Source organism: Schistocerca serialis, chromosome 4 (genome assembly GCF_023864345.2).
Source record: "Schistocerca serialis cubense isolate TAMUIC-IGC-003099 chromosome 4, iqSchSeri2.2, whole genome shotgun sequence".
NCBI lineage: Eukaryota > Metazoa > Arthropoda > Insecta > Orthoptera > Acrididae > Schistocerca > Schistocerca serialis.
In genome coordinates this window covers 334,968,143-334,990,680 of record NC_064641.1, presented here as the reverse complement: position 1 = coordinate 334,990,680, position 22,538 = coordinate 334,968,143, and the positions used below count along the sequence as shown (strand labels likewise).

Genomic DNA, 22,538 nt, shown 5'->3' with positions numbered 1-22,538 from the left:
CGTCATCAGGAAAACAATAAATGGGATATTTCCGATCGTAGCTTGGAATGTTATGTCACTTAATCGGGCAAGTAGGTTAGAAAATATGAAGAGGAAAATGGATATTTTGAAGTTAGATACATTGGTAATTAGTGAGGTTCGGTAGCAGGAGGAACAGCATTTCTGGTCATGTGAATACAGAGATATAAATACGATGTCACATAGGGATAATGCAGGAGTGGGTTTTATAATGAAAATGAAAATCGGAATGCGAGTAAGCTACTATGAGCAGCATAGTGAACTCATTATCGTAACCAAGGCTGACACGAGTCCCACACCTACCACACTAGTGCAACTTTGTGTGACAACTAGCTCCGCCGGTGAAGAAGAAATGTATGATGAGATAAAAGAGATTATTCAGATAAGTAAAGGACACGAAAATTTAATTGTGATATGGGAGTGTAATTCGATAGTTGGAAAAGGAAAAGAAGGAAAACAACTAGCCGATGAGCCGTAGTAAAGTTAGTTTTGAAAGGCGCGCCGCGGCGCGTAGTTTGAAGCAGTCGCCCTCTGTTTTCTGGCGGTCGCACCGTTGTCGCAATTGAAGGCTTCGGTGTCTCCCTCTAGCGGGAAAGGGGAAAAGTGGGCTGTTCGCGTGGGTTTAAGAAGTGGCTGTATGGGCTGTCTTAGAGAGTTGGTAGTCGAGGCATCAAGAAGCGACTTCTCTGCCGGTGCTAGAGGGACAGCATGCAGACCGCGGCATCAGAGTTAGCGACGCGAGCATCGGCTTCGTGGTATAGGGTGTTAACTGCTCGTCGCGATAGGAATCTTCCTGAGCGTGGACCCGCAAGGGGCCTAATTTGCAGTTCGGCCGTATGCTGTCGACCGGCGAGGAGGTTCTGAAAAACGGCGCGCCTTCCTGCGCCCGTTGAAACGACAAGTAGCGTTCGGCTCGGCAGACCATTAGGAGGTGCTGCGTTGGATCAGTCCTGGGAGTCGTAACGCACCAGAAGTTGAGTATTGATTGTTAACAGATTTTATGGAGTTTAACTGAATTCGGTTTACGTATTCTTGTTAATTATACTAGCCGTATATTTTGGGGGGTTTCCCGCCATTCATTCTCGTCTGCCCACCCGCGGGAAGGTGGTAAAATTAGAAAGGGTGATCCGTTTGTCCCTTTTTTGAGGACGAAAGGGTGGGAAGGGAGGGGGAGAGTCAGAGAAAATCTGTGGTTCGAATTGCTTCTTTTCCCTGCCAGCTTACGTACGTGTTGTTCACTGTTAGCCTCTGCCATGATTGTAAAGGTATAAGGCAACAGTAGCTGTACTGTTTAAAATGCAAGGCACTAAGACCTGATCCATTCTCTCGTCTGCCATAACTAGTATTACTAGACTCACGTGAAAAATGTACTCTAAGAAAGAAGAAAAATTCCTTTTACCTAGTGGTAAGAACTAGTCAATTGCATAACGAACGCGTGCTCATCTGGAAGCTGTAACTTACGTAAATTTTTGTTTACGTATATTTAACTATAATCAAGCAAAGTAGTTAATGTACGCCGTAGTGAATTTTTTTATATTGTTTCTAGTCAGCAAAAACTGTTGTTTTTTTCCAATACCTTTTAAGGCTTTTTGGCAACGTTCTTATGTGTTTTATACAGGTAGTTGATTGTTAGTGTGTTTTCCTGCCATGCAAAAGTTTGCCATTTCATTATGGATAGAAATTGTTGCCTTGAGAGGAGAATGTTGTAAAATTTCGCAATTCCTACCTTGCAAAGCGTGTGTGTTTGCCGTAATTTAACTGGCAGAAATTTGTAATGTTTGTATTTTTATATATTTTGAAAATTTTAATGTTATTAACTCCGAGTGTCCCCCCCCCCCCCCCCCCCCGTGTGCATGACTCATGCGTTTTGGTTTTTCTGTTTTGAGAACATTTGTAAACATGATTGTCTTTATATGTTGCAAACAAATTAGATTCTGCGCCATTTAATGAGCCTGAGTGAGGCTGTTGTGGGTGGCCGTAGCTACGGCTGTTGTAACCAAATGGAAAATTTGTCTGCCCAAAAGTGAAGTCATATATTCAAATTGTATTCATTTATTAATGGAGTGAATTTCACCTGTAATTTAGCAGTGATTGAAATATTATACAGCGTCGCGTTGTATACTTTAAATTGATTGCCTGTAATTAACTTTTACTGGCGTCAAATTTTTTATAATAATTTGACAAGTTAAAAGTCTATTCCTATCGTAAACTGTGACTTATTCGTTAAATGATTGTAGATTTTTAAATATCGTAGAGTCTTGTACCAAATTTGAATAAAGAGTGTTACTGAAAATTGTGTGTAATTTCACTAGTTATTCCTTGGCACCTACTTCCACTTTACATTTTATGTATTAATTCTGATTAATAACCTTTGGTGAACCAGTAATAATTTTACAGTTCAGCTCAATATTAACTCCGTGAAAGAAATGAAAGAAGCTGCCTTTTAGAATTTTGCAGAGACTATAACAAAAGTAATCGCTGGCACTTGGTTTAAGAATAATGAACGTAGATCGTTTATGCGGAAGGTACCTGCAGATAGCTTAGTTTCAGTTTGGCTATCTAATGGTAAGACACAGATTTAGGTACCAGATTATAAATTTCAAGACATTTTCAGGGGCAGGCTGCGTATTCTTATCGAACTTTGATTACGAACAGCAGATTAAAAATGAAGAAATTTGAAAAAGTTAGGAAGTTAAGGAGATGTGACCGGAATAAGTTGAAAGTACGAGAGGTTACTGAAAGTTTCTGAGGGAACATTAGGCAACGGTTGACTAGAACAGTGGAAAGGAACATAACAGAAGACGAATGGACAGATTTGAGATACGAAGTATTAAAGGCAGCAGAGGATAAAATAGGTAAAAAAGACAAGGCCCAGAAGAAATCCGTAGATAACACAGCCCCTATTGGGTTTAACTGACGAAAAAAGAAAATATTTATATGGTCTAAAACAAGCAGGGGAAAGGATATACAAACGTTTATAGTCTCATATTGACAGGAACTGTAATATGACTACTGTCCGCACTATTGATAGCCTTTGGAGAGCCAGCATTGAAAAAACTCTTCCATCTGGCGTACTAGATGTAGGAAACAGACAAAATACCCTCACACTACAAGAAGAACTTAATAATTACAATCGCAAGAAAGCAGTTGCTGACAGGAGTGAAAATTATCGAACCATCAGTTTGATAAGTGATGGTTGCAAATTACTAATACGAATTCTTTACAGAATGATGAAAAAACTGGTAGAACCTGACCTCGGGGAACATCAGTTTGGATTCCGGATAAATGTAACAACACGCGAGGCGAATACTCAACCTAAGACGTATGTATCTTGGAATATAGGTTACAGAACCGAAAACCTCCGTTTATAGCATTTGTAGACTTAGAGAAAACTTTTGGCAATAGTGAGTGGAATATACTCTTTGAAATTCTGATGCCGGCCGCGGTGGCCGTGCGGTTCTGGCGCTGCAGTCCGGAACCGAGGGACTGCTACGGTCGCAGGTTCGAATCCTGCCTCTGGCATGGGTGTGTGTGATATCCTTAGGTTAGTTAGGTTTAACTAGTTCTAAGTTCTAGGGGACTGATGACCTAAGATGTTGAGTCCCATAATGCTCAGAGCCATTTTTTTTTTTTTTTGAAATTCTGAAGATAGTAGAGGTAGAATACAGGGAGCGAAGGGCTGTTCATAATTTGTACAGAAACCAGACGCTAGTTACAAGAGTCAAGGGGGATGAAAAGGAAGCAGTGGTTAAGAAAGGAGTGAGACAACGTTGTAGCCTACCTGCAATGTTATTCAATCTGTACAGGAACAAGTAGTAAAGGAAACCAAAGAAATATTTGTTGTAGGAATTAAAGTTAATGGAGAAGAAACAAAAACTTGTGCGTTTGACGATGACATTGTAATTGTCAGATACAGCAAAGAAATTGGAAGAGCAGCTGAACGGAATGCACAGTGTCCTGAAAGGAGGATATAAGATGAACATCAAGAAAAGTAAAAAAGTAAAAAATGGTTCAAATGGTTCTGAGCAGTATTCGACTTAACTTCTGAGGTCATCAGTCGCCTAGCACTTGGAAATAATTAAACCTAACTAACCTAAGGACATCAAACACACACATGCTCGAGGCAGGATTCGAACCTGCGACCGTAGTGGACGCTCGGCTCCAGACTGTAGCGCCTAGAACCGCACGGCCGCTACGGCCGGCGAAGAAAAATAAAGATAATGTAATGTAGCCGGATTAAATCAGGCGATTCTATGGGAATAAGAATAGGAAATGGGACACTTAAAGTAGTCGATGAGTTTTGCTATTTGGGGAACAAAATAACTGATGATGGTCGGAATAGTGGATGTAAAGTGTAGACTTGCAATGATAAGGAAAACGTTTCTGAAGAAGAAAAGTTTAACGTCGAATAGAGATATAAGTGTTAGAAAGTGTTTTCTGAAGGTTTTTGTCTGGGGTGTAGCCAAGTAGGGAAGTGAAACATGAGCAACGAAGAGTTTAGGCAAACAGAAGCTTTCTACATGTGGTGCCACAGAAGAACGTGGAAAATCATAGAGGTAGATCCCATAACTAATAAGGAGATACTGAACGTAATTTGGGAGACAAATTTGGGGTACAACGTGATCAAAAGATGGGTATGGTTGATACAACACATTATGCGATATCACGGTACTACAAATGGAGGGAAATGTGTGTGTGTGTGTGTGTGTGTGTGTGTGTGTGTGTGTGTGTGTGTGCGTGTGTGTGTGTGTGTGTGTGTGTTGCTATTCGGAGATGGAGAGATTTGCACAGGATAGAGTAGAATGGAGAGCTTCATCAAACCGGTCTTTGGACTGAAAACGACAACAACAACAACAACATCTTCAACTGAATATGATATTATCAGAAGACGACTATGGTAACTCAATACAGCAAACCGCCGATGTGGTGCGACCTAGCCCTGACTAGTTCCCAAATCTTCCATAGGTCAAGAAAGATAAACATGACCACCATACACTGAAGTGACAAGTCATGGAACAGCAATATGCACGTGAACAGATAGCGGTAGTATCGTGTACACAAGGTATAAAATAGTTGTGCATTGACGAAATGCCATTTATACTCAGGTTATTTATGTGAAAAAATTTCCGACTTTAGTATGGCCGCACGACGCAAACTAACAGACTTTGGACGCGAAATGGTAGTTGGAGCTAGACACATGGAACATTAAAGCTGGGAAATGGTTACGGAATTCTATATTCTGAGACTCATATTGTCAGACGTGCACCGAGAATACGAAACTTCAGGCAGTGGCGGAGAGGAGCTGCATTTGTGTGGAGTTATCAGTGATAAAAGACAAGTAACACTGCCTGAAATAAACGCAGAAATCGATGTGGAACATATGGCGAACGTATCTGCGTCATGCGTGACTCATGCTCCCACCATCATCTATTTTTACACCCTGTTTTTAACGTACTTCCACCTCACTACGTTAAAAAATGGTTCAAATGGCTCTGAGCACTATGGGACTTAACATCTGTGGTCATCAGTCCCCTAGAACTCAGAACTACTTAAACCTAACTAACCTAGGGACATCACACACATCCATGCCCTAGGCAGGATTCGAACCTGCGACCGTAGCGGTCACAGACTGAAGCGCCTAGAACCGCACGGCCACACCGGCCGGCTCACTACGTTAATTTAATGTACTATTGTCCCTCAGTTGCTGCTTTGTCTGACCATGAGCGGCGTTAGCAGCGCGTATCGATAGGTACACCCTCTGGTGATATCTTTGCTCTACTGCTATTACTTCCCGGTTGTCTGTCAGAGGCAGTTCAGTTCGGATAGCGACTTCTGGCCGCCAGTTCGGGTCGACCAGTCAGTTAGAACGCGTCTGGAGCGCAGTCTGGATCTGTCACTCGGGGAGTTGCAACGCGGCACTAGTGCAGTTGGGTTGGAGCGGCAGTGAGGTCTGGGTCGACATGGCTCGGCCGGCCATTGCCGCCACGCATCACTTGAGCCTGGTCGCGGTCTTGGTGGAGCGTCGGTCGGTCGTCCTACCGGACGCCAATCGTTCATGAGTCGGCTGTGTGTGTGTGTGTGTGTGTGTGTGTCTGTAAGTGAGTCGGAGACGCACTGGCAGTGCAGTTGCAACGGAGGAGCAGTCGGGGACGGACCAGTAGTCGATTGGTCGGTTGTTGCGGACGGGGAAAGTTATCTCCACGCGGTGCAGTCGGCTCGGGCCGCTGGCAGCCCCTGTGCAGTGTCGGGGTATGTGTGTGTGGAGCTGTCCGATCGCTACGAGCTTCATGGCTCACCGAACCAGGAAGTCTGGTTTCAACTACCCAAACCTCGTCCATTCACGTTGGGGTTGTTCGCTTAGGTGGTTTGCTGTTGGGGAGGTTTTCCGGTGAGCAACACTTTGTGGATCTACTGCTGAGATTTAGCCACTATACAGTGCTATCACTGAGACACCCGCTAAACCCGCTGGACAGAACAGGTAATGATTATGGAAATAGCCATGGGTTGAGGTCAGTTTATGCTCCTAATTGTCATTTACTGTAATTTAATAACCTTTACAACCAAAACGGCATATAGCCGAATCTCTACCGAATGCAACCTTTTACGTCTGAAGGCCTTTTAAAAGAAACCTTAACAAGATTAAAATCAAATTAAGATAGCAATAAAATAATTCAAAAAAAAACATATGCAAGGTGCAATACAAATGACTGAAGGGCACATTTAAACTTCAAAATTTTAAAATATATTACATAACCCTTAAAGGAAGAAGGCCGCAGTATTTTGCTTGAAACATAAATTGAATTATTAATTTTGCAAAATTTTAAGAAAACAAACAAATAACCATAAGCCTAAAATTTTAAATATCTGACAACAGATAATTAAATACCGGTGGCACTAAGAAGGCCTCCAAGGAGGTCGGTTTCCCATCGTTCTCTTAGGTGAGGCAGGTGGTGAGCCCAACTATACTTGATCCACTGGAACCAACCAGGGGACAGCCACTGACTGAGGGGTTGGATTGTTTTGGGGAAGGAGACCAGACAGCAAGGTCATCGGTCTCATCGAATTAGCGAAGGACGGGGAAGGAAGTCTGCTGTGCCCTTTGAAAGGAACCATCCCGGCATTTGCCTGGAGCGATTTAGGGAAATCACGGAATACTTAAATCAGGATGGCCGGACGTGGGATTGAACCGTCGTCCTGACGAATGCTAGTCCGGTGTCTAACCACCACTGACTGACCGAAACAACGATTTGTTTCCCAACCGGCAATGTTATAAACTTGATAATCCACAATAGAGTATGTATTAGCTGTCAAAAGTACAAACTATGTTGGACGGCCCTGGGCAGGTGACCAGAACACTGACGGCCGCTAGACAGAAAATTCCACTGGTGCACTCAAACCATAGTCGACCCTAATAGTTAATTGCACGGCATAGTGGCTAAATCTCAGCAGTAGAACCAGTCTCGGTGTTGCTCACCGGAAAACCTCCCCAACAGCAAACCACCAAAGCCAACCATCACAACATGAATAGACGTGGCTTGGGTAGTTGAAACCACAACTCAACCTCGACGTCCTGGGTCGGTGAACCACGAAACTCGTAACGATCGGACAGCTCCACAGACACACGCCCAATGACTGCACAGGGGCTACCAGCGGCCCCAGTCGACTGCACCGCGCGGAGATAACTTTCCCCGTCCGCAACAACCGACAAACCGACTACTGGTCCGTCCCCGACTGCTCCTCCGTTGCGACTGCACTGCCAGTGCGTCTCCGACTCACTTCCACACACACACACACACACACACACACACACACAGCCGAATCATGAACGATTGGCGAGCCAAAACGCCTAGTCCTGTAAGTCGGCTTACCGACGATCCACCAAGACCGCGGCCCGGCTTAAGTGATGCGTGGCGGCAATGGTCGGGCGAGCCATGTGGACGCAGACCTCACTGCTGCAACCCGACTGCACTAGTGGCGCATTGCAACTCCCGACTGTCAGGTCCGGACTCCACTCCAGACGCGATCCAACAGACTGGCCGACCCGAACTGGCGGCCTGATCTCGCTGTGGGAACTGAACTGCCTCTGACAGGCAACTGGGAAATAAACGCATTAGAGCAAAGATATCACTAGAGGGGATATATATAGATACGCGCTGCTACCGCCGCTCATGGTCAGGCGAAGAATCGACTGAGTGATAGTAGCAATTTTAATTAAATTAGTGAGGTAGAAGTACGTTAAAAACAGGGTGTAAAATAGATGATGGCGGTAACACGAGCCACTCATAGCTCAGTATTTTTTATGACAGTGGAGCGAGATCTGGCGTTAATGGTCTGTGGCAGCAGACGGCGGATGTGAGTGCTTTTGCTAACAGAACGACGTCGTCTGCAGCTCCTCTCCTGGGCCCGTAACTACACCAGTTAAACCCTAGACGACTGGAAAACACGATTTCAGTTGTAAAGGGCTGGTGGGAGTGTATGTATATCACAGACCCCACTGTGCAAGCTGATGGTGGCTCCAGCTACATCTACATGGATACTCTGCAAATCACATTTAAGTGGCTGGCAGAGGGTTCATCGAACCACCTTCACAATGCTCTAATACTCCAGTCTCGTACAGCACACAGAAAGAACGAACACGTATACCTTTCCGTACGAGCTCTGATTTCCCTTATTTTATCGTAGTCATCATTTCTCCCTATGTAAGTGGGTGTCAACAAAATATTTTCGCATTCGGAGGATAAAGTTGGTGATTAGAATTTCGTGAGAAGATTCTGTAAAACGCCTTTCTTGTAATGACGTCCAGCCAAAATCCTGAATCATTTCAGTGATACTCTCTCCCATATTTCGCGATAATAGAAAACGTGCTGCCCTTCTTTGAATTTTTTCATTGTACTCCATCAGTACTATCAGGTAAGGATCCCACACTGCGCACCAGTATTCTAAAAGATGATGGAAAAGCATAATATAGGCAGTCTCCTCAGTAGATATGTTACATTTTCCAAGTGTCCTGCCATTAAAACGTAGTCTTTGGTTAGCCTTCCCCCACAACATTTTGTATGTGTTCCTTCCAGTTTAAGTTGTCTGCTGTGTTTACATGGAGATGGGTCCACTGGTCTAACTGACTCGGTCACTGACTGGAAATGGTTATGTTCGGCTACTTGGAGACCATTTGCAGTGAAACAAGGATGGAACTCTTATGGATGACAATGCGCTATGTCACCTTGCCACAACTGTTCGAGACTTGATTGAATGTCATCCTAGACAATTTGAGCGACTGATTTCACCGTGCACATCTCCCGACATGAACTCAACCGAGAATCGATGAGATTTAATCGAGAGGTCAGTTTGTGCGCAAATACCTGCATTTGTAACATTTTTGCTATGATGCACGGCTACAGGGCAGCACGCATAAATATTTCTGTGGGGATCTTTCAAAAACCTGTTGAGTGCATGACACTTCTAGCTACTGGACTGCGCTGAGTAAAAGGAGGTTCGACACGGTATTAAGTCGTATCCCATGTCTTCTGTCAACTCACTGTGTGTGGTGGTAATCGCCTTGATCTATTGTGAATTGTTTGTTCTATCCTTCGCTCCCCGGTTTCAAAATACATATAAGCATCTTTGGGACACTGCTGACAATAATTTGCATTTTTTATATTATATTACATGCATTCTTTAACACTGAAAATCTGGTGTCAGTAAGGTTGCCGATATCTGCTAAATACACTCCTGGAAATGGAAAAAAGAACACATTGACACCGGTGTGTCAGACCCACCATACTTGCTCCGGACACTGCGAGAGGGCTGTACAAGCAATGATCACACGCACGGCACAGCGGACACACCAGGAACCGCGGTGTTGGCCGTCGAATGGCGCTAGCTGCGCAGCATTTGTGCACCGCCGCCGTCAGTGTCAGCCACTTTGCCGTGGCATACGGAGCTCCATCGCAGTCTTTAACACTGGTAGCATGCCGCGACAGCGTGGACGTGAACCGTATGTGCAGTTGACGGACTTTGAGCGAGGGCGTATAGTGGGCATGCGGGAGGCCGGGTGGACGTACTGCCGCATTGCTCAACACGTGGAGCGTGAGGTCTCCACAGTACATCGATGCTGTCGCCAGTGGTCAGCGGAAGGTGCACGTGCCCGTCGACCTGGGACCGGACCGCAGCGACGCACGGATGCACGTCAAGACCGTAGGATCCTACGCAGTGCCGTAGGGGACCGCACCGCCACTTCCCAGCAAATTAGGGACACTGTTGCTCCGGGGGTATCGGCGAGGACCATTCGCAACCGTCTCCATGAAGCTGGGCTACGGTCCCGCACACCGTTAGGCCGTCTTCCGCTCACTCCCCAACATCGTGCAGCCCGCCTCCAGTGGTGTCGCGACAGGCGTGAATGGAGGGACGAATGGAGACGTGTCGTCTTCAGCGATGAGAGTCGCTTCTGCCTTGGTGCCAATGATGGTCGTATGCGTGTTTGACGCCGTGCAGGTGAGCGCCACAATCAGGACTGCATACGACCGAGGCACACAGGGCCAACACCCGGCATCATGGTGTGGGGAGCGATCTCCTACACTGGCCGTACACCACTGGTGATCGTCGAGGGGACACTGAATAGTGCACGGTACATCCAAACCGTCATCGAACCCATCGTTCTACCATTCCTAGACCGGCAAGGGAACTTGCTGTTCCAACAGGACAATGCACGTCCGCATGTATCCCGTGCCACCCAACGTGCTCTAGAAGGTGTAAGTCAACTACCCTGGCCAGCAAGATCTCCGGATCTGTTCCCCATTGAGCATGTTTGGGACTGGATGAAGCGTCGTCTCACGCGGTCTGCACGTCCAGCACGAACGCTGGTCCAACTGAGGTGCCAGGTGGAAATGGCATGGCAAGCCGTTCCACAGGACTACATCCAGCATCTCTACGATCGTCTCCATGGGAGAATAGCAGCCTGCATTGCTGCGAAAGGTGGATATACACTGTACTAGTGCCGACATTGTGCATGCTCTGTTGCCTGTGTCTATGTGCCTTTGGTTCTGTCAGTGTGATCATGTGATGTATCTGACCTCAGGAATGTGTCAATAAAGTTTCCCCGTTCCTGGGACAATGAATTCACGGTGTTCTTATTTCAATTTCCAGGAGTGTATATACTCACTTCCAGCCCACCTGCATGTTCACTATAAAGAGGATTATTTGTGACGTAGAGTTAACTGAAATGTGTTACTCATCATCATCACAAGGGAACAACGCGCAGGAGAGAGGGGCCACTGACCGCGGCCTGCGTGGCCGTCCTCACGACAGCGGCGTCGGCGCCAGCGCCGGCGGCTGCCTCGGGGGGCGTGGTCGCCGTCGCCGCAGCCCCAGCAGCGGCCGCCTTGCCGTTGGTCGTCACGGCGTCCGCAGAAATCCCGACGGCCGCCAGCAGCGGGTCTGACGACTTGCGCCACATGTAGTTGACGATGGTGAACTCCAGCAGCGCGCAGAACACGAACGCTGAAAACATTCACAGGCACCCTATAGCGTGTTTGCCATCATGACTTCTAGCTGCGGACTTAGTTTTCATTCTCCAGATTTGTATCAGTGAGATCATTTTACATTCATTAAGGTGTAACTTTGATGGACATGTAATAAAATTAAACACCTGTAGCTCTGGGGATGAACAGTCGTAGATGCGTTCCCATCAGTGCCCATTATCTATGAACCGGCTTCCTAGAATACTGTAAAAGCGACGTTGTGTGTGCAAACACAACTACCAGTTGAATGAAGAAACATTCATGATTCAGGTCCCAGTCAGCATTAAACATTGCATAACTTATACTGTGTTTGCTTGCGAGAGTTGTGTTGCTCAGGATGGTTCGGACAAGAAGATGGCTCTAAGCACTCTGGGACTTAACATATGAGGTCATCAGTCCCCTAGACTTACAGCTGCTTAAACCTAACTGACCTAAGGACTGCACACGCATCCATGTCCGAGGCATGATTCGAACCGGCGACCGTAACAGCGGCGCGGTCCTGGACTGAAGCGCTCGGACAGGAAGAACTTACAGTAGACGCTCCGTATAGACGGGCTAATGGAGCAGTGAATCAAACTGGTGGACGTCGCAGTGAATATTGCTAAGAGCCAAACTGATGTTTCTAAATCGGGAACAAGTTTATAGCGGAAGGAACAGTCAAGGGTCATCATAGAAGTGGCCGTGGAAGAAAAGCAACTTTAGTGCAAGGCCGATATCTGCCTAAAACTGCAAGCAGAGATACTCAGCATAATGCCACACATTTACGGTAGCATTTCTAAACAGCTGCAGGAATGCAGGTGTCAACACATGAGCAAGGGTTACTGTAAGGGCCCCCCCCCCCCCCCCCCCAAGGCTCTTGCTCCAAATCGGATTCGTAGAGGGATCCGTGTCGCAGGCGCTAGAAATCACTTTTTGTGGACTAGTTCACTCTTTTCTGCTGACACCCGTATCAGCCTTCACGCTGCTAATAGTAATATTCGCATGAGAAGGCAACGAAGACAACGTTTACGCCCTACTCTGTATCGCAGACTGCCTCCATTATCTAGACGGTTCATTCACGTTTTGGAGTGGAATCATGAACGACCGCAGGACCCTCCTGTGCTCCCACGTGGGAGGATGACTGGTGTGCACTATAGGGACAACATCCTATCTCCAGATGGTGAACGTGTGTATCTGCGTTCACGCTGATGGGCGACAGCCCACGCATACACCATCATAGTCTTGCGAACACCTTCATAGCCGTACATAGAATCATTGAGATTTAAAGCATTCCATATTCTCCAAATATCATCTGCACTTAGGATGCATGGGCATTGCTAATACGAACGGTTTGCAGTTGTACCGTCCCACCAGTGACCTTACAGGGAGCCATAGAGACAGCTGTGACGAAATGGGAGCATATCCCACGTTCTCATCTCATCAGTTTGCTAGGGAATATGCCTAACCGCATTCAAAATTGTTTCCAGTTTCGAGAAGGGAAAGTTGGTTTATAAACTGTGTATTTTTTCAAGATGACAATGAAAAGAAAATGCTGTGTCTCCTGTGGATTCTTTCGCAAGGGTTTGTTTCCTGTCTGTGTTTATCAAGTGACAATATGTTTATCTTCTCAGTTCTGTTTCATTATGACTGTACCTGACACAAGAAAAATGTTTTTTCCTGTTATGTTCCGTATTGACAATAAAGCAACAGGCAATTTTCACTTTTCCTATGATAATCCTATCTTCTGGAACCTTTATACTTCACCGTTTTACTTAACAGAATCTCTCTTTCCTCTTCCGAATACTAGACCAGTACTGTACGTTGAATAATCTTTGAGTAGGTTCGAATTTTGGCTATGGCTTCAGGCGTACTGGGTGTTGTGTGATGTCCTTAGGTTAGTTAGTTTTAAGTAGTTCTAAGTTCTAGGGGACTGATGGACATATATGTTAAGTCCCATAGTGCTCAGAGCCATTTGAACCATTTCAGCTTCAGGCGTGCCTAGATATGACGTTCACATATGGTAATACGTACAATAACATTTGCAGGTAATTTTCCCATTTTGTATGATGACCACTATTTATGATTATAAATAATGTATATCTCGCGAAATACGCAAAAATTTACAGCTAATGTTAGTCAGTGTTTAGGATACGGACACTGCCTCCACATCGGTTCTCCACTATTTCCGAAATTGGTGTCCGTAACCTGCGGCTAAGACACAAGAATGCTGTCGCCTTATTCCTCTACCAGAGGCTGTAAAGGAGCTGACCTGACGTGGTGGAAGTTTCACTCTGGCACTGAAATGAGCTATGCTGCCACGTGACAGACGTTCCGGGACTGTAACATCGTCGACAGAGCATAGCACTGGAGGCAGACCGTCACAGTGGTGACATGGATTACGCAGTTTCGGGGCCTGGTGCCGCAATGTTTCTGTTGTTTAAGTGATAAAAGCCTATGTCCTCTCATAAAAGAGCCAGGTCGAGCGGCCACAAATACCGCTCGCTCAGCTATGCAGCACCTGTCATAGCCCGCAGCCAGCAGTGAGAAGTACTCCCCGTCAGTAATCGACCTGTTGTGGGTCAGGCAGCCTAAACTACTACTTGAAGTAGCGACCGCGACGCAACAGCCCAGAAATGGCGTACGCATCTGGGATGCTGACTTCAGCGAGACAACTTCGGCAGTCTGTGTATGATTTCTGATACATAAACTTGATCCTATTCCCTTACCTCCTCCTGACTGCACAACGACCGACCATCCGGTTTTGCATACTTAACGGCATGTTAATGATGCTGCAACGTCATTGTGATCTGCTACAAGGTCAATAAATGCTTGTACGAACCTTGTCCGGCGAACATATATAAGAAATATACTAAGCTGCTTGAATAGAATAAGATCATAAAGTTTCTGAGTGTACCATATTTGAAACGTAACAACAAAAAATTTTGTACGGCAGCGGATGAGATTTTATAGTAAGAAATTTGTTTAAATTTTTGTGTAATTCTCTAATATTTCTCCATATCTGAAGTTCGACACAGAAGTGTGCACGAATGTTGCTCTTCAATTGACCGAAAATGTGATGGCTACAGCCGGCCGCGGTGGTCTAGCGGTTCAGGCGCTCAGTCCGGAACCGCACGACTGCTACGGTCGCAGGTTCGAATCCTGCCTCGGGCATGGATGTGTGTGATGTCCTTAGGTTAGTTAGGTTTCAGTAGTTCTAAGTTCTAGGGGACTGATGACCACAGATGTTAAGTCCCATAGTGCTCAGAGCCATTTGAACCATTTGTGATGGCTACGAATTTCTTCACACTTCCATTACAATTTGTAGTGAATATTGCTTGTGCTCTATCGATTCGTAGATAACATACTTTTGTGGGCAAGTACGTTGAATGGCTACATAGTGTTTTTTCTTTAGTAATTCAGACCTAATAAATCGATGTTCTCCTAGTCTACTCGATTACCGTCGCACTATATTTTGATAATCATTCTTTTCGTAAGGTTGACACTAAGAAGAATTTACTTTTCTTCAAAGTGCACTCTGGCCGTATAAATTACGAGAAACGAAGCCAGTTTGGGTTTGCTTGGTGCAAAGCTACCGAATTTCAGCCGCTGCCAAGACGCCTATTTACTCCCGGTTTCGGGTTGGTGGCCACATGACCCTTTCTCAGGAAAAAATCGAAGTACTACATCAGTCGTAGTCTTAACTGTTCAAAAACCGCAAATGACACATTTTTGTGAAGTTATGCACAGTGTTCAACAATTTCCTCATCCCTGTGCCACAATTCTTTTATATCAATGCTTTTCGTCAATTTTATTGCCGTCTTTCTTCTGATGTGACTATTGCGTCAGCTATTTCCTGTCCTTCAAATTATGATTGTCCAGTGGCATATTACAACGTTTTCGTCTCTGGTTCAATATTGACATGGTACTGCAATTTATCTATTGCTCATACTGGTATATGGGAGTGTCCATAGCATACGCACCATGAAGTTTTTGGACGAAGGGCAACACTTGGTCACCGAAAACGATACAATAAACATTCCAGTTCGCGTTCATAGTAACTTAGTGAGTGCCATCAAGTTATGGTCTCCAAAAAAGTCACAAAATAACACAGTCACCTAAGGCCTTAATTACACCCTCAGAAAACTGCAGGTTGGAATATTGACTTTAAAATGTGTCAATCACTTTGCTCAAATATCTTGACAGAAATTCTTAATAAGATAAAACTGTAATTACAGTAACATCGAAAAGATCTTGAACACTAGAGTCGTACAGTGAGACGTACAAGTGCACTAACAGTTATCTTCACAAATTTAGTTTAAAATTAATTACTCAGATTAGAACACTGATACTTTCAAACGAAATAAAGTCATAATGAAATATCAGTAGTTGAAACAATGCTGATATACTGCTCGCCGAGCAAATAACACACAATGAAAAATAAATAAGGCAATTTCTTTGAGTATTCAAGTAATATAAAATAATGACTCTGAAATAGAATACTGTGCTGATGACCTTTTACAGGAAGCTGGTTGTTATTAAATTTAGATCTACTTATGATTTCTTCGACGAAAGAAAATTTCATGTCACTAAATTCTGCTGCATGTTTATGATACTCGATCACGCCAATTGTAAACTAGGAATATGGAACCTTCCCCAGAAATAACATAAGTCACTAATGCAGACTACCACACTATACCTACGCTAAAACAAAACACTACATTCTGGAAAAAACCAGTGTGTTCCAAAGAGCCGCTCATATTCATGATTTAAATTAGTGAGAACTATAAGCATCCTCTCATAGTTATATGCGCTGGCGTCGTCGGACATCGTAATCTTGTGAAGAGTTTGGATGGCGTTGGAAATGGCGCGGCATTGCTCCACATCCGAAGTTCTGAGAAAACTCATTCATATAGTGCAATGGGATAACCTGTTACAGTTTTCTTCTCTGCCCACTGAAACTCAAGAGTGTCACGATTGCGAGAAGTCGCACGCTGTTAGCACAGGCCTCGCATACTCATGCGAGCTTCTCTTACGAGTCCTCCTTGCTGCCCAAACCCGCTGTTAAGGACACGTTCAGTGGCTGAACTCCTCCCATCGTCTAGAGCGCTCACCCATGCGTGTTCGGTTTTCAGAGTTAAAAGTAACTGTTCGGAAGACGTAACAGTCTTAATGTTTAAAACTCTCTTCGCCTTATATAGCTCGGTGATTACAACAATTACACATTAACACTATAAACATGGAAATTCTGATTGAAGAGCACTTCATAAAAACTGCACAAGGAGTGATAACTCTCATCATGTTACTTTATGTTTGAGAAATGAAAAATATAATCATGCCTCACACTGTGGTGGTGTATAACTCTCTCTCTCCGGGCTGTAGGACAAAATTACGAATCGTCGGACCGCTCAAAACACATAGATTCTGTATTGTTAGGCCCAATGTCAGTTGGAAAGTTGTGATAAACTCCTATGGGACCAAACTGCAGAGGTTATCGGTCCCTAGGTTTACACACTACTAACTGAAACTAATTTACGCTAAGGACAAGACACACAGCCACGCCAGAAGGAGGACTCGAACCTCCAACGGGGCGAGCCGCACGAACCATGGCAAGACGCACTTGACCGCGCAGCTATCCCGCGCGGAAGGCCCAATGTAGACGTACAGGTTTATTTGTCGATGTGATGAATAACTTCCGCGAGGTATGAAATATGTATTTCACAGAGTTCCCATTCCATTGTTAGCTGATAAATTTATTGGGATAGGTCGGTATTCGTTGACAGCGGCAACTCTTTTCAGGTTGAAATCGATTTTTAATGACAAGGCATGATGCCTTCCTCTGACCCCTGTCAATTAGGACAGTCTTACTACTACTGTTTCTAAGCCATGGAGCAGGCTGAGAGTGGTACATCATTCTTCCACGGTAGACAGTCCGCATTCATAAACTAACAATTCGGGCAACTTTATTCAAAATATGATCACGAATACGTGCAGATACAAGAACTGATTTCTGCTATTCTGTCTCGTCTCCTCGTTGAAACAACTGACCCTGTCACTTTGATACACTAAAAAGGCTGTCACAAACTCACAACCTCGCTGCCCTGACATATGTCAGCTTTTAAGTCTTACGTAAGAGGCTGATAGCAATTGTACACCGTCTACAGCTCTCTGAAGCGACCGGTATGTATTTTTAACAGGTTACCTAAATTTCTGAACTTCATTATTTCCAAGAAAATAGTACAAAGTATAATTCAACGAAAAAGCTGTTCGCCCCCGGTAGTTGAGTAGTCAGCGCGACAGAATGTCAATTCTAAGTGCGCGAGTTCGATTCCCGTCTGGGCCGGATATTTTCTCCGCCAAGGGACTGGTTGTTGTGTTGTCGTAATCATCATCATTTCATCCCCATCGACGCGCAAGCCGACAAAGTGGCGTCAAATCGAAAGACTTGCACCCGGCGAACGGTCAACCCGACGGGAGGCCCTAGTCACTTCTCGAGTTCTTGTTAATGAAAGAACGACAGCACCCATGCCGATCTGCCGATCAGTACGACAGGCATGTTCATTATCTACATTGTTATTTGCACTGGCCTTAGCACCTTTCCTGTGTGGTCTCCGAGACAGGCTCACTGGAATACAGTTTCGTGGCTCCATCTATCGCTGCACTGCTTATGCGGATGACTTGACCGTCATACGTGGAGCTGCCGATATGGCGCCTTCTTAAGCAAATTCGGCCGGAATTGCAAACCAGCGCTTGTGGTCCCTCAACATCGTTCAGTAGGCCTATGTATACCTTGTGTCCCGCATACCGCATCTCGACCAAACGCTACCCATTCCGAACCCCTTGGCACGTAGCATTATGGCAGCGCTGGGATACTTCGTCAGCGCTGGTCTGTTACTGAAGATCAGATACGTATCTCTTACCCTCCCCAAGGAAAAAGGTGATCTCGGCCTAGTTAACGTCCACGACAGGGCCATTGCCCTCTATGTTAGCTCACATTTATGTCACTTGCGCCGTTGTCCTACAAGCCTCACGAGTTTGCTTCGGCTCTACGACTTGCTTCACTAAGATCGCCGGTGCCGCTACAGGACATCCCAGCGCCCCTCTTTTATATAGGACGTTTCTATTTGGAACGAAGTTATTCCAGTGTAGCGCTCACGACATCACGAATGGCCACACATCGACGCCTATATCACATGCTGCAACGCCGCCCCCTAAATGTGATCGAACTAAAATATACTTATGTACGGTGACGTGTGGTTTGGAAGACTGTACACGATGCTATGCTTCATTCCGATGTTTCGTTGTTCCGGTGTTGTTACGTAGTCGTTAATGGGAAGCTGGTGACGCAAGAACGTCTCTACAATATCCACATGACAGAATCTCCCAATTGTGTGAGTTGTAATACAGTAGATTCTGACGAGCACCGCCTCAGCTTCGGAGAGGCGGAGTCGGTTTGGCACATAGTATGACAGATGCTGGCTTATCTCTCGCGAGTTACGCCGGGCCATCTATCTGCATGCACGTTATTGTTTCCGGATGAGACATTTCACACCAAACGTCGAACCAACTCTGTCACCTGGATACGTGGACATACGGTCCATTACCTCTATCGTGACGGACATAAGAATTTACTTGATTTTAGGCTCTATTTGCAGGAAAGACATCATGCTATTGCCGGGCATACTAAATATCGACGATGCTTCGCAAACTACCTATGGAGTGCCTTTCACAGCCCGCAGTGTAGTTGGAATATTACAGGCAGTGGTAGATGAGGTCAGAACGAAATGCAAACGATCATACATTGAACTATTTTTATCAGTGGGCACAGTCGCTGGGAAGCCTGACTACGAAGTGGTAGCTTTATTTTCATGTTATTTATGTTTACTGTCTTCGATGATGTTTTCATTCTGTTTCAGTTTTCCAGTCTCGACTATCTATGTCTGTTCGCACATTGATATCTATATTAACAAAAAATAAATAAAAAATAAAAAAAAATGAAAACATCTTCAGCCCCCTGCTAGAAATACTCTTGCCCACATTCCTTTCATTGTGTTTTTGTGGGTTGGCGCACACCCGTTAGTCTCGTATAGCATCGTTTCTTCACATTTTAGATGGGGTGTGGTTACGTATAGTTAGGAAGGCAACATCTGAAAGCCGGCCGGAGTGGCCGAGCGGTTCTAGGTGCTACAGTCTGGAACCGCGCGACCGATGGGGTGTGGTTGCGTATAGTTAGGGAAGGCAATATCTGAAAGCCGGCTGGAGTGGCCGAGCGGTTCTAGGTGCTACAGTCTGGAACCGCGCTACCGCTACGGTGACAGGTTCAAATCCTGCCTCGGGCATGGATGTGTGTGATGTCCTTAGGTTAGTTAGGTTTTAGTAGTTCTACGTTCTATGGGACTGATGACCTCAGAAGTCCCATAGTGCTCAGAGCCATTTGAACCATTTTGAACCAACGCGTGAAGAGGTAAGAGTTCATTTTTGTTTGGCAGGGACACAAGTGGCGGTGCCCCGTAGGGATGGCTATGATTTTGTTTTATTTGTTTTTGCTAGCTACCCTCCTGCTTCGGGTGCAGAAATTTAAAAAAGTTGTTAAAAAAACGAAAAACAAAAAACAAAAAATAATGAAAAACTACGGATAAAAAAATAGAAAAACAAAAAAAGAGTCATACGACATTTATTTGCAACGAAAAAGCTACGAAAACTAAACATGAGCTTCACAAAATTACCGCAGGCTGAGCAAATATTCACATCTTAAATAACACGCTTTATCTTGGAATGTGTGATGATTTTTTTATTTGTTTTGCTTTTAAACGTATGATAACTTTAACAACTCCGTTGTAACTTATTAACCATTGTCATACGTTAGCAAATCAATAGGGCAACCCAAAAGTATTTCAAGCCAGTCTTCTTCGATGGCCTTTTATCTCCACAGACACTGATTAGCCAGAACAATTTGAGCACCTACCTAATGCGGCTATGTCCATTTTTGGCACGGATAACAGCGATCGCTTATCGTGACATGGAAGCACTGAGGCTTTGGTAGGTCGCTAAAGGGAAGACATCACATGTACACACACGAGTTACCTAGTTCCGTTAATTCCAGGGACCGGGGCGATGGGGTCTAACGACACTTTCAATAGCATTCCGATCGCGTTCGAACGGGTTCAGATTTGTCAAGTAGCAGGTGGAGGGAGGGGGGGGGGGGGCGCACCACATCAATTGTAACCCGCCACTGTGTTCCTAGAACCACTCCATCACACTATTGGCTGTGTGACATGGTGCTTTCTTCCTCCTTTTGCGTCATCAGTCTTATCACTCGTTTGATGCGGCCTACCACTAATTCCTCTTCTGCTTCAAACTCTTCAACTCATAGTAGTTCTTACAAACTACGTCCTCAATTATTTGCTGAATGTATTGTAATCTCTGACATCCTCTACAGTTTCTGCCTCTACAGCTCCCTCTAGTCAAATGAATATCATTCCCTGATGTCTTGACAGATGTCCTATCATTCTGTCCCTTCCTTGTCATATTCCATTCCTCTCCGATCCTACGCAGAACATCCTCCTTCCTTAGTCAATAAAATTCTTCTGGGATTGAGGCCGCATTGACATCTGTAAAATTCCGACGTCTCGGCGACTGTTGCAAGGCGCGTTCCTCAGGGTGTATTGCAAACTCCTGAATGAGCACTAGTTTGGATACTTATATAGTACTAAGGAGGAGTACTGTCATTGGATTTGACGGTGAGGGGGAACGGTATTAGTTCATTTTATTGGCCTGAAGCTCTTCTCCTCCGTGTGGCCAGATAACAAAGGTGTCATCTACATATCGTAGCCAGCATTCTGGGCGCAACGGTGCGGACTAGAGTGCTCTTTCTTCAAACGCTTGCATAAGAAGATCTGCTGCGGCCGGCAAAAGAGGGAAACCCATACCTACACCATCCGTCTGCTCATAAAAATCCCCTTTCCACCTGAAATAGGTGGTCGCCAAATAGTAGCGCACTACTTCGCAGACATCAGGTGCCATTCGTTCCTCTAAGATGTTCATGGAGTCCGTCACGGGTAAATTCACGAACAAAGACTTCACGTCAAACCTGACAATCAGAACCGAATCCGATACACGCTTTTCTATCAAAAGTGCTATAAAATGGTTGGAGTACTTGATGTATGAATCTGTATGGCTCACTAAACGTCCAATCTTTGGAGCCAATTCCCTTTATGAGCAGACGGACGGTGCAGCTATGGGTGACCCCCTTTCGCCGGCCGCAGCAGACATTTTAATGCAAGCGTTTGAAGAAACAGCACTCAAGTTCGCACCGTTACGCCCAGAATGTTGGCTACGATATGCTGATGACACGTTTGTTATCTGGCCACACGGAGAAGAAGAGCTTCAGAGCTTTCACGAACATCTCAACCAGCAGCACAGCAAAAGTCACTTTACCAAGGAGATAGAAAAGAACGGTATTGTATTTTCTCGACGTGGAAGTTTACCGTAAGCCAGAGGGGAAGCTTGGACACACAGTTTATAGAAAGTCCACCAACACGGACAGGTACCTGCATGCATCCTCCCACCACCATCCTACGCAAAAGAATTCGGCCCTGCCAACTTTAACTAAGAGGATCAGTGATGAACACAACCTGTAAGCTGAGCTACATAACCTCAGGTCCATTTTTGGAGCTAATGGCTACGACATGAGGATGATACACCATTAAACCATGGCGCCGAAGGAGAAGGGCCACATGCAAATGCAGAACGAAGTTGAGAACACCGTCGTGCTACAATATGTACAAGGGGTTACTGAAGGTCTGGGGAAAATTCTCCGTCGGGCAGGCATTAAGCCGATTTTTCGTAGCAACAACAAAATAAAAGACATTCTGGGCTCGACGAAAGACACAATTGACCAGGTTCATGCCGCCGTAGTTTACGAAATCGGGTGCGAATGTGTACAGGTATGTGTATGTAGGTGATACTGGGCGTCCAACAGTCACAAGGTTAACTGAGGTATAACCGCCTCAAACAATACAGCAAATC

The 22,538-nt window shown here is 45.1% G+C and overlaps 1 protein-coding gene across 1 annotated transcript in view; it reads right to left on the bottom strand.

Annotated features, from left to right (window-relative positions):
* The window catches only part of LOC126474444 (glycine receptor subunit alpha-4-like), a 724,913-nt gene that overhangs the window by 15,356 nt on the left and 687,019 nt on the right, over positions 1-22,538 (bottom strand). Inside the window, exon 10 of the mRNA XM_050101915.1 lies at positions 11,294-11,514. Within this exon, the coding sequence (XP_049957872.1) occupies positions 11,294-11,514 (221 nt within the window). The remainder of the gene's footprint in view (positions 1-11,293; positions 11,515-22,538) is intronic.